The sequence below is a fragment of the Argentina silus genome (assembly GCF_951799395.1).
Source record: "Argentina silus genome assembly, chromosome: 2".
NCBI classification, from domain to species: domain Eukaryota; kingdom Metazoa; phylum Chordata; class Actinopteri; order Argentiniformes; family Argentinidae; genus Argentina; species Argentina silus.
The window spans coordinates 6,204,610-6,217,409 of record NC_139656.1 but is presented as its reverse complement, the minus strand read 5'-3'; the positions used below and the strand labels follow the sequence as shown (position 1 = coordinate 6,217,409).

The 12,800-nt window shown below is 44.3% G+C and overlaps 1 protein-coding gene across 1 annotated transcript in view; it reads left to right on the top strand.

The window, feature by feature from the left end:
- Positions 1 to 2,717: 2,717 nt before the first annotated feature.
- The window catches only part of frem2a (FRAS1 related extracellular matrix 2a), a gene marked incomplete at both ends in the record, with an annotated part of 55,008 nt that continues 44,925 nt past the window's right edge, over positions 2,718 to 12,800 (top strand). Inside the window, 2 exons of the mRNA XM_083694725.1 lie at positions 2,718 to 7,698; positions 10,193 to 10,282. Of these exons, the coding sequence (XP_083550851.1) occupies positions 2,718 to 7,698; positions 10,193 to 10,282 (5,071 nt within the window). The remainder of the gene's footprint in view (positions 7,699 to 10,192; positions 10,283 to 12,800) is intronic.

Below are 12,800 nucleotides of genomic sequence, written 5' to 3'. Positions count from 1 at the left end.
CACTGGTTCATATGACCCCTCCAGGAAGAGAGTGGCTTGGGGGCTAAGCTAAGGGGTCAGGAGGGTAAGGGTTTTTAAGGGTCAATGGGTGGGGGGGGGATCAGGTCCCTGAAAGACATTCCATCTCCACGGCGACAGAGATTCTGATGACGATTGAGATTCCCTTACTACTTTGAGTAGTGATGTTGATATTACCATATCTGTATTTACTGAGGACAATAAAAGAATAGCTAGGTATGCTATGTTGCTAACCAAACCAAGACCATTTCCCTCCTTAGTCATGAACCTGTTAAAGCTTAAGTTCTGTGGCCCAAATCTAGCAAATCTAACCCCCCCCCCCACACACACACACACACACATACACACTACACACACACACACACACACACACACACACACACACACACACACACACACACACACACACACACACACACACACACACACAGACACAGGTGTAAACATATGCACACCATATGTAACTGAAAGTCTTACATTTCTTTTTCTCTTTCACAATTCATAGGGTAAATTACCCAGTCTGAAACTGTATCAGTGACTCAACAGCCTTCACCAACAGTATTTACCCTCTTTCCTTTAACTCATAATAATGTCTCTGTTTTCCTAAATGACAGGCATTGTCACCTGCTACATGATTTAACGAGTGAGACACAGCAACAGTTGTATGTTGTTAAAAACTCCCTGAGACTGTGAGTTTCACCAGACGGTAAACGTTGACCAAACTGGCACTTTCTGTAAACTCAAACGGTCTTTGTGTTCATGATTACAGAGCAAAGGCGCCCCACTTGTATTTGGAGAGGAGAGTTCCTGGTTTGAATGGGTGTTGTCTGCGACTGTAACATGGGAACAAAGAAAGAACAGATGTGAATCTGTGTTTCCCAGAAAACCGTTCAGTGAGAAAACCTGTCCCCTAGAAAATGACTAGTTAGGATCAGCAATGTTGTAAAGGCAATAGATTTGCATGTACCTGGCTGTACTATCCAGCTGCTCTCATGTCAAGGCGTCCTACTCCCAGAAAAGAGCTCTGCTATCTAGCTGCTCTCATGTGAAGGCATCCTACTGACAGAAAAGAGACACTCTGAGCTGTCAAAAGGATAGACTGTGAAGGTGGTTTTGAAAAGGGAGAGAAGAGAATTTGAATGATCAGTCATATAGTACATAGACATAATCTGTAGACTAGGAGAATGCTGTGCTGGGTTCAAAACGAAAAAAAAGATTTGTTAAATGTTAATTTCTTACCACATACATAATGCTTAGCCAGCTAGGAAACATGCTACAAATATTAGCTTTAAGATGTATTTATCATGTGATGCTGTAGAGCTTGTGAACAGACACACTAGAGGAATGTATGTGCTTGCATGGAAAAACAGAGGTTGAGTGTTTTGTGGGAAACCAACAGAGTGATTGTCAGACACAGGTGAAGATGTGTTTTGGTCTCTCATTCTGTAATGAAGGCCTTCAACATATCCCTCCATTATTATCTGGCTCTTTCCCAGTCACACTGTCTTCCTCATTATAGGGTAGTATGCATATTATCATACTAACTAACTACCTCACTTTCTGTTCACACAAGTGCGCACGCATGCACGTACGCACACACGCACCCACACACACACACACACACACACACGCACCCACACACACACACACACACACACACGCACCCACACACACACACACACACACACACACACACACACACACACACACACACACACACACACACACACACACACACACACACACAAGTTAGAAATAAGGCATGCAAAGGATATGACAGCTGGAGGTCAGTGCTGTCGTGTCCCCTGAAATAACAAGGCGAGACACCCCTCTAATCAAACACTGGAGAGAGCATTGAACACCCAGACATCTGCAGAGTGCATGAGAGGACAAGTACTTGGGCATTTGCTTTCACCTGTCTAGTACTTACTTGTGGATGAAGAAAAGGACTGACAGAAAATCTGTGTCTTTTAGTGCTTACAGCCACAGTCTCAGTGTCAGGGTCAAAAATGATTATATTGCTCCTGCCTGTTCTCACATAACACAACACTGGAGGGAGCCAAATGCCACATTGCTGTGTATTTCATCTTATGAAACTGCACCTGCATTTGGGAGATGCCAGTCTGCGTTTAGCATTGGGCTGCTGGACCTCTATGTTCAATGATTTTGGTATCATTAACTATAGCCTAGAAGGCAATTAATTTAAAAAAAATAAAATAATACTTAACTAGACCAGCCAGCCCAATTAGGCATTTTACTTGCAAAGTCCAGACAATTGAAAACAGTAGGCCAACGTTAGTTGAATACCCATATATTTCACAAATAGGCTACTGCCCTCTTACATCTAAACCCAATTCACAGCATCTTTTATTCTCCGCCTCTCTTTTGAGTGTCAACTCCACTCTCCATTCACAATGTGCCTGGCGCATTCCTCCGTCACTATTAGCCAACGGCTGCCGAAGTGGGCGTGAATGCTTTCTCACAGGCTCTCAAGTGCCTGAAGTTAAAACTCTGTGCGCGCAATTTCGCACTGACAATGTCGCTCACCCGCACGGATACACGCATGGGATATTCCATCGCTCAGTCATTCATCTGTTTCCCCACCTTTGTCGGATTTTCATAGTAGGATAACCACACGGGACACTTCTCCTATATCCACTGGCTAAAAGAGCTTGTGTTGGATTTCTTTCACGGCCACAATGTTGTTCTATGGACTTCTCATCCTGGCTGTTTCGTTGACAGGTAGCGTCTTTGCGCAGCAGCTTGACAGTTATGGATTATCGTATGCGCTGAGGTCTGAGCTATCAGAGGATGCGATATTGGTAGCAAATAACGGAATACGCGTGCCTTTCGGGAGATCTGTTTTCATTGATCCCATCAACGATTTGGTCATTCAAACTGAGCCAGGGGACCGGTGCAGCATCACCGTTCTGGATAATGATCCGTTATCACAGAGACCGGGACACCTCTCTCCCAAAAAGTTTCCGTGTGATTTTGGTCCCAACGACCTGACGTATTCCCACTTTGGTTCGAGGAGTCCTTCAAAGGACAGAGTAAGGCTGCAGCTCAGGTATGACACTCAAACCGATACCGTTATCCTCCCGTTTATGATGGAAGTAGAGGTGGTTTTTACGCAGCTGGAGGTGTTAACCAAAAACATGCCGCTGACAGTTGATAAACTGAATGGCGTCAGTAACCCTATAGATAAAAAGATTTTAGAATTCACTTATGATAGAGATTCGCATAAATGCGAGGTGACATCGCTGGCCAGTGGCAGCGCGCTTCCCAGATTCGGCAGACTTGTAGATGAAACTAAACTCTCAAACATGATGGACTGTGATGAATTCACCCAAGCGGACATCCGCTATGAGCACACTTTTAATCTCAAATCTCCAAATAGAGACTATGTTCCTATGGTTGTAGAATTGCATGATAAAGAGGGCAATTTACAGAAAGAGGAATATTTTCATCTGATGATTCGCATCAGAGAGGGAGAGGAGAACACCCCTCCCAAGCCCAGCTTTGTGGCAATGATGATGATGGAAGTCAGTCAATTTGTCATGACAGCTCTCACCCCAGACATGCTGGGTGCAGAGGATGCTGAGTCTGATCCCGATGAGCTCATATTCAACATCACCTCCCCTCTTTCCTATGAGGAGGGTTACATTGTCAGCACAGATGACAGAAACCTCCCCATCACTTCCTTTTACCAGAGAGATTTAAGGGACCTGAAAATAGCCTATAAGCCTCCCTCCCTGGACTCTGAAGTGGAGAGGATTTTCCAGATTGAGTTTGAGGTTCTGGATACCGAGGGGGCCATCTCAGATCCTTTTGCATTCATGATCGTGGTGAAGCCGATGAACTCTCTGGCGCCGGTCGTGACTCGTAACACGGGCCAGCTGCTGTATGAGGGTCAATCCCGTCCACTCTTCAGCGCTCACAACCTTGAAATAAGTGATGAAGACAACCTTGATAGTGTCACGGTAACTGTCGTTGATGGGCTTCGCCATGGTGACCTCACCATCTTGGGCGCCCAGAGGAAGTTATTCACGTCCGATGACCTCATTTCTGGGGTTGTTATTTATCAGCACGATGGAAGTGACACGTACAGTGACAACATTATCTTCAGAATGACAGACGGGAAGAACGAGGTGGAGTTCCTGTTTCCCATAACGGTCGTTCCTACAGATGATGAGCCGCCAATCATAAACGCTAACACTGGACTGGTCCTGTTTAAGAATCAGATGATGCCCATTTCTCCTTTCATGCTCAGTGCTGCAGATATTGACTCTGAGGATTCAACCATTAAGTTCACTATCGAACTTCCATTTTCCACAATTGGTGTGGTACTGCTGAGGCAGTCTGATGCCCCAGAGGACCCCTCCTCCTGGAAGTTCAATGCTGAGGATCAGGTGTATGAGAAGGAGATGACAGAGTGGCTTCAGAAGGATATCACAGATGGAAAACTGTTTTACAAACATACTGGCCCCCATAACACTGACACTGTCATGGACCAGTTCGTATTCAAAGTTCAGGATGACAATGATCCCCCTAATGAATCAGGAGATAGCACATTCGTCATCAGGGTTCTACCCATTGATGACGTTCCACCCGAGTTGTTCCCTGGCACCACCCTACAGATGGTGGTTCACGAGTACCAGCTGACTCAATTTAGCAAGAATGTTCTCCGCTACACTGATCTTGATTCTGAGGACCGTGACCTGAAATACACAGTCATCCAGCCACCCACAGATACAGATGAAAACAACCCGGTCGTGTTTGGTTCCATTGTTCTGACTGAGAGCCCTGACAGTGAGGTTACTGAGTTCACCCAGGCCCAGGTCAACCATCACAAAATGTCATACAGCCCTCCTGATGTGGAGTTGGGCATCACTGCCCATGTAGTGCAGTTCCGCTACTCCGTAGAAGACACAGCTGGGAATACTGTTGAGGGGGCATTTACTATATTTCTCCAGCCAGTTAACAATAAACCACCCCAGATTATCAATACTGGCTTTACTGTGTTTGAGCGTGGCATGCATGTCATCTCCAATGCTGAGCTAGACACCACAGATCCTGATACAGACAGTAAACAGATATCTTTCACACTCATCCAGCTCCCCCTCCATGGCCATGTACAGCAATCATTCACAGACATGCCCAAAGGGGGCGTTTTCACTTTAGAGGACATCTCGAAGGAGAAAATGTCCTATATCCAAAATGGAGACGAGACGATGAACGATTCATTCCAATTGGACGTTAGCGATGGAATTCACGTTGTGACAGTGACAGTCAAAATCATAGTAAAGCCTGTTGATGATGAGACACCCACCGTCAGTTTACCGCCCGGAACGATCGGCTCCCACATGGATGTGTTGGAGAACGGAGCAACCGAAATCACAACTAATGTCATTCAGGGGAGTGATGAGGACACGGATGACCTCCAGTTGACCTTCATCGTAGAGGATTCACCTGCTTTTGGGGAGATTTTAGTGAAAGGTGTGCCTGCTGTTAGATTCACACAAGCTGACATCATCAACGGAGTGGTGGCGTACGCACACACCAGTGGGGAGATAGGCCTGGAGGCCATAGAGGACGGCTTCAATCTCACCCTCACAGATATGTCAGATGATTGGACAGTAGGGGGTAACAATGTCAATGGTGTCCGTGTTGGAGTCACCATCCTCCCAGTTGACAGCCAGGCCCCTGAGGTGACAGTCGGGGACCAATTCAGTGTCATTGAAGGGCAGAAATATGCCATTGGTGTCCAGTTCCTAGACGCTGAAGATAAGGACACTCCCAGTGATGATATTCTTTGCACCATCTTCGTCCAGCCCACGTCTGGCTATTTGGAGAACATCTCCCCAGCACCGGGCTCAGAGAAGTCTAGGTCAGGGACAGCGGTCAGTGCCTTTACAATCAGAGACATCAGAGAGGGAAATGTGCATTATGTTCAGAGCATCTATAAAGGGGTAGAGCCAGTAGAAGACAGGTTCACCTTTAGGTGCTCTGATGGTATCAACTTCTCAGACAGGCACTTCTTCCCGATTGTTATCATTCCCACCAACGATGAAAAGCCAGAGATTTATTTGAGGGAGATCGTTGTAATGGAGGGGATGAATATAGTTATTGACACTCCTATTCTGAATGGAGCAGATGTTGACATCCCAGCAGAGGAGCTAACATTTATCATCTCCAAACCACCCAAACATGGGTTTATCCTCAACCAGTTAGCCACAGGTTCAGTCTTAGTCACCAACTTCACTTTAGAGCAGATTAGAGAAGCTTCCAGTATCATCTATGAGCATGATGATTCAGAGACCACAGAGGACAGCTTCAACATCATTCTCACGGATGGGAAATTCTCTGTGGAGAAAACTGCCATGGTTATGATTATCCCAGTGGATGACGAGACACCTAGACTGCTTATCAATGATGGTCTGGAGGTTGAGATAGGGGAGGCTAAACAGGTCAATGATAAGGTATTACAAGCCACTGATTTAGATTCAGACGACAGCATACTTACTTTTGTTATTCGATATGGACCTGGTCAGGGTCTCTTACAGAGAAAAACACCATCTGGGTCTCGGGAGAACATCACCCTAGGCATGAACTTCACACAAAGCGAGGTGAATGAGGGGTTAATACTTTACACACACAATGGCCAGGAGGGCATCCGTGACCTCATCAAATTTGACGTTACAGATGGCATGAACCCCTTAATTGACCGCTACTTCTACATCACTGTGGGCAGCATGGACATGGTGTTCCCCGATGTGATCAGCAAAGGCGTGTCTCTGAAAGAAGGGGGCAGAGTGACTCTGACCACAGACCTGCTCAGCACCAGTGACCTCAATAGCCCGGATGAGAACCTGGTGTTTACCATCACCCGGGCTCCAGTGAGAGGCCACCTGGAGTGTACTAATACTCCCGGGATGCCCATTGTCTCCTTTACACAGCTACAACTGGCTGGCAGTAAGGTCTACTACATCCACACCTCAGATGACGAGGTCAAGATGGACAGCTTTGAGTTTGAGGTGACCGATGGCTTCAATCCTGTGTTCAGAACATTTAGAGTCTCAATTTTAGATGTGGATAATAAGAAGCCTGTTGTAACTGTTCACGGACTAGTGGTCACTGAAGGGCAGAGTAAGTTGATCACGCCTTTTGAGCTCACTGTGGAGGATCAGGACACTGCAGAACGGCTGCTGAAATTCAGCGTTACCCAGCTACCGGTGCATGGTAAACTACTCTACAACCACTCCACACCGGTCACCACCTTCACTAAACAGGACCTCAACGAAAACCTCATCAGCTACAAACATGATGGCACTGAGTCGCCCGAGGACTCCTTCTCCTTCACCGTTACTGACGGCACACACATAGATTTCTATGTCTTCCCCGATACCGTCTTTGAGACCCGCCACCCTCAAATGATGAAGATCACCATCGTGGCCATCGATAATGGGGTCCCTCAGTTAGTGGTGAATAAGGGCGCCCCAACATTGAAGATCCTGTCCACGGGTCACCTGGGTTTCCCCATCACCTCCAAAGCCCTGAGAGCAGAGGACAGAGACAGCAGTCCAGCATCCCTGGTGTTCCAGATCACCACAGAACCCAAGCATGGTTACATCATCAACCTGGGACGAGGGAATGACTCCGTCAACATATTCAGCCAAGGTAAGATTTTCTTAGAACATATTTAATTTTGTAATTTTTTTCTGGTCACATGAAGTTGCTCTTATACCTGTAATTAACAGGATGTTAGTGTTATTAAGTGGAAAAAGAACTGTTTCTTATTAGGACTATTCCTTATTCCATGTGTGTAATAACACAAACCTCCCAACTCAATCTACAATGCAATTACCTAATTATGTTATGTTAGTACAATGTTATTACAAGAGTAGATACAGCTGGTTGGTGGCTTTAATTTTTTTACATTACAACAGTGGGAGCTTCACATTAAAACATGTCCTTGGTTGATAGTTACTTAATCACGCAGTGCTTTACCAAGATTTAATTTAGGGGTGTATAATTACAGTATTAACTATCTGGTAACTACTGGCTGGGGAATTCCTAAGGCTAATCTTTAGCCTTTTAATTTAGCCATGCTCATCAATGTGTAATTGGAGAAAAGTAGAGTCTGATGTTTCATGCAAGAATATATAGACGGTTTAGAAGAAATAATTCATGTTTTTAGTCTTGGGGGAGATGTTTTGCATTAGATGTGCTCTACAGTGGTTTGTTAAATGAGGTAAAGGATCATAGGTCAGAGTCTTTCAGTGATTAGTTGGCATAGGAGCGCATACAATTGTTAGGGCTGGGAGTGTGTGTGTGTGTGTGTGTGTGTGTGTGTGTGTGTGAGAGAGAGAGAGAGAGAGAGAAACAAACAATCAATAGATTATTGAAATTAATTCCGTCATTATTATTATTAGTAGTAGTAGTATTATTATTATTTTTATTATTATAGCTTATAGCTGAGCCTATTATTAATGCATTGTAAACAGGTATAAGATTCACACACTCATGTTTGTAGAATGCCAGGGAGCAGTAGATACATGGGACTGAGGCCAAGCATACTCACAGGAGGAGAGCTCTGCTGTCTGTAGGAGAGAAACACATTTGACAGCTACTGTACCACAGTCACGGTTCTCTGGAAAAGGGCACACGCGAGAGAGTGATCGAGGAGGAGGTAGAGAGGGGGGGGGGGAGAGAGAGAGAGAGAGAACAGCGACAGAACGAAAGAGAGAGAGAGAAGGAGGGAGAGAGACTCAGCAAAGCAAACAGACTCATCAGAGGAGGCAGTCAGGCGAAAGAGACAATCCCTCCTTCTTTATTTACTCATCCCATTTCCAGGGGCACATCCCACAAGGCAACCTCTCTAAATATTTGATGACCAGAGTGCCCCTGGTTCAGAGTCTTGACTTTATGTGCCAGGTCCTCCTGCCTTGTACAAGGCTGCACCTCAGTAGTCTAAAGAGGCTTCCTCTCCTCATCTCCTTGCTTCCTCTGCTTGTCTCCTTTCCTTCATCTGCACCAATGTAAAAATAAATACAGGCACAGACAGATAGGTGATAGCAAGCCTGTGGCATGCAAGGATCAACATGTTTCTTTCTCACCCTTCCTGGGATTTCGAATCAGTGAAGATGAAAGAGAGGTGGTGAGAGGAAGTCTTCAGACCATTGAGATGCACCCCAGGAGTCAGGAGTTAGTGTTTATACTTTTATGAGCCTCCTCTCTCTGACATCTATTATTGAAGGTTGAGGTTGAGAGGGGTAAGTGTTGATGATTTTACATTTTTTTTTGATTCTACGCTCCTGTTTTTGGAGAACTGTGGAAAAATGCAGCAGAGTCCTCTAATCAAAGTTAGGAAAACAGCTGTATGATGCTGGAGCTGTAATTGCCGGAATCCTGCTTTTAACATTCTTAGCCTTGTCTGTCATTAGAAGAAGTTGCTGTCACCTGTTTTTTAGGTTACTGACATCTTTCTCAGACATTCTTTTTGGTTTTAGCATTTTTTTTTTTTTGTATGTTTTAGAGTTTAGCGGCTTGGGTTTAAGATGTAGCCTAGCCTACAGTAGTTCTTTTGCGTTTAATGGATGCATTACTCTCAGAATTCTTCTTCAGTAGAAAATGAATAAGAAAGAAATAGATAAGAAATAGAAATGCTGAGACATAGGAGGCCTACTGTTACAGTAGCTGATATTGCAGTGAAGTGAGATAGCCTCCATCTTTGAACAATGATTTGACAGTGGAAGTGGGTGAACAAGCCATTGATGCTCAACTTCAAAGTGCATTTGAGGATATATCCGTAGCTCACATGAAAGCTTTTCATTATACACTATTTTAAATGATTGAGTAAACATTCACATATTGACCACACATTGAAATAGACTGAATCACTTAAGTGTTAATACCATTTAAATCTGCACCAGCAGATATTTCTTTCGAATCAGTATGTAAAAAAGTACTATAATACTTAAAAGCACTTTTCTCAATCAAAGGGCCTTATGTTATAGTACAAGAAAGCAAATGCTAAAAGGCACTGTCTATGATTGAGACAAAGTCTTATTTAATGAATGAGGAATTAATGTGTCCCTAGAAAGAAATGTTACAATTAAAGGGATAGTGATTATTGTCACCATATTCAAATTTGTCTGCACCCCATTTTCAGCTGACATTGATGACCTGAAGATCTGCTATGTGCTGAGAAGTGAGGAAAACGCCACGACTGACCTCTTCCACTTCTCTGTCGAGGACAACGGTAAGACGGCACCTTTTCACCCCTGGTGGTTCATAAACACTCCTCCATCTGTCTACTCACCTTCTGCCTATTCTCTGAGGGTTTCTTTCGGATCTGTACTGTCTGAATATGTTGAACATAAGTTCAGTACAACGTATATACTGAATCTAATGTTAAATTAATATTTTATAGGTAATTCTCCTTAAATCTAAGAATTGCACTGCCAGCATAAACAAACCTTGATTTTTGAGTGAACTACAACTGCATCCTTTCAATTTAAGAGCTGTTGTGAAAAAAAACAACCAGTGCTTTGTTTGTAAAAGGGCATTGGAACCAAAGGTTGAATGAGGACTCAAGGCCCTGTTAAGACATTTTACCATAGCGGTGCTGAAGCACTTAACAGGTAACAGAAATGGCTCGGGTGTGTCTTTATTATTTTGTATGTGCAAAAGGGATACTAATTTATAGTCAATGGAGCATTCTCTGAACCCTGGAGCATTCTAAGAGGGCTGATAATGCTTCTGATGGAAGGCTCTGTTGTGGAACGCTCTGTAATGTACAATGTAATATGCTAAAAGGTGTCCTCCTCCATACTGTAATAACTGTGGTATACCCATGAGGACAGAGTTGTTTTTAATCTATTGCAGATAAAAGCTTTTGAGACAAAGCCGCTAATAGGTGGAAAAACATACTGTGTGTGTGTGTGTGTGTGTGTGTGTGTGTGTGTATGCCACTAACATAGACAAGCAAACACTAATGTTCACTTCCTGGTGAGAAAGAGAGACTTCCTGACATCAGGGTTAATTGGATAGCCGCAGGGCTATGGCCTGGTCAGTCCTCCGGCACAAAGAAGTGTTTGATATTTAAGAGCCTAGGCAAGCAGGCAGGGCTATTGATAATGAGAGCCCTTGGCTACAGAGCTGGGCGGAGCCCCGAGCTAGACACTGGTAATTACATGGACTATTACAGGCTCCTCTGTAGAGCAAGAGAGGGAGAAAAGACCCCCTTTTAGAGGTAAACCAGCTGGGCTCACTGTCTTTTTTAAAAGGTATTCTTCCCCATGATGGTCTGTGCTTGTGTGAGTTTGTCATTTCTTCTGGTTACTGTGATGAATGAAAAAAGGATAATGATATAGGATCTGGATAGTATACAATTTAAGTTAAAACTGTTGGTATTAGGTCCACCTGTTGTCTGTCTATGTTTGTGTATCAGTTTGCAGTCTGTTGGTCTGTGAGTTGGCTTTCAGTCTTTTCCCTTACTGCATAGCTTCATGTCAGTTGCTGTCAGTTGCCCGCTTCTTAGCTGTGACTGTCAGTGGTTATCCCCCTGTCTCTTACGTCTGGCCATTCTTGCATGGCCAACTAGAGACATGTCTTAATGGCATGAAGAAGAGGCGTCTTTCTGATTTCCCAGTCAGCTTTCTGTGTGGTTGTGTGTGTGTCAGAGCTGTTTTAAGCGTAAAACCCTTCCTGTGAAATCTCTCTCTCTCTCTCTCTCTCTCTCTCTCTCTCTCTCTCTCTCTCTCTCTCTCTCTCTCTCTCTTTCTCTCTCTCTCTCTCTCACTCTCTCTCTCTCTCTCACTCTCTCTCTCTCTCTTTCTCCCCTCTCTTCTCTGTCTCCACCTCTCTTTCTCTCCATGGGGCTCGGCAAACACAAAGGACCCCCCATAGAAATAGAATGAGTCGAATGGACATGGTCCCTCAGACCATGTTAATTTGGCTAGTGCACCAAAGGATGGCTGGCATTATCACTGCATGTGTAGAACACAGAGAAAAGCAAAACATTCAGAGACAGCACCATAGCAACTAAGCATTCCAATGGCAGTTGAGTTGGTTAGTTGTTAATAAAGCTGTAAACTAAAACTTTTTAATGGTACACCAAAAGATGGCCGCTGGTACACCCACCATGGAATGTTGATTTGAATGGGCATGTCTGTTCCCTTCTTTTTATTTCTATGGGACCCCCCCCCCCCGCCCCACCTAGCCTCAACCCAGACCCCGGCATAGCACTGCTTTATCTAGTTCCTAAAATAACCCCCTAAAACCCCCCCCAGCTACTACCTCCCCCAAACACAAACAAAACTGCCTTATCCTGAAGTACTGTAGGTATCCCCTCCTAAAAACACTCCCCTTCATCCATCAACGTTTTTTACATTAGGGAGCTGTGACTGATCTAACATCCAACCTCTTGTAGTTCTTGGAATAATTACCATGTTCAGTCTTTTTTGTTGGCTCGGTGCCCTTCACCTCTTTGCCCTCCTCTGAGAAGCGTGTCTTTAGAAAAAGTAATATTACATTCAATTAGGCATATGTATTGCAGTCCTTCTGCTCTGGCAGTAAAGTGCTCATTGTAATGAGTGACCACAAAATGGCCACCAGTGTTGGGGTCAATTCCAAACAGAATAAAAAATATCTTGATAAATTACTCTATTTAATTCTTGAATTGGAACATCAGTTCATCTCCTGAACTGAGTAGAAGTGGGGTTGAGAAGTGTGTCTTACCTGCTCCAGTGGGCTGTTAGACCTGACAGCTCTTTAAG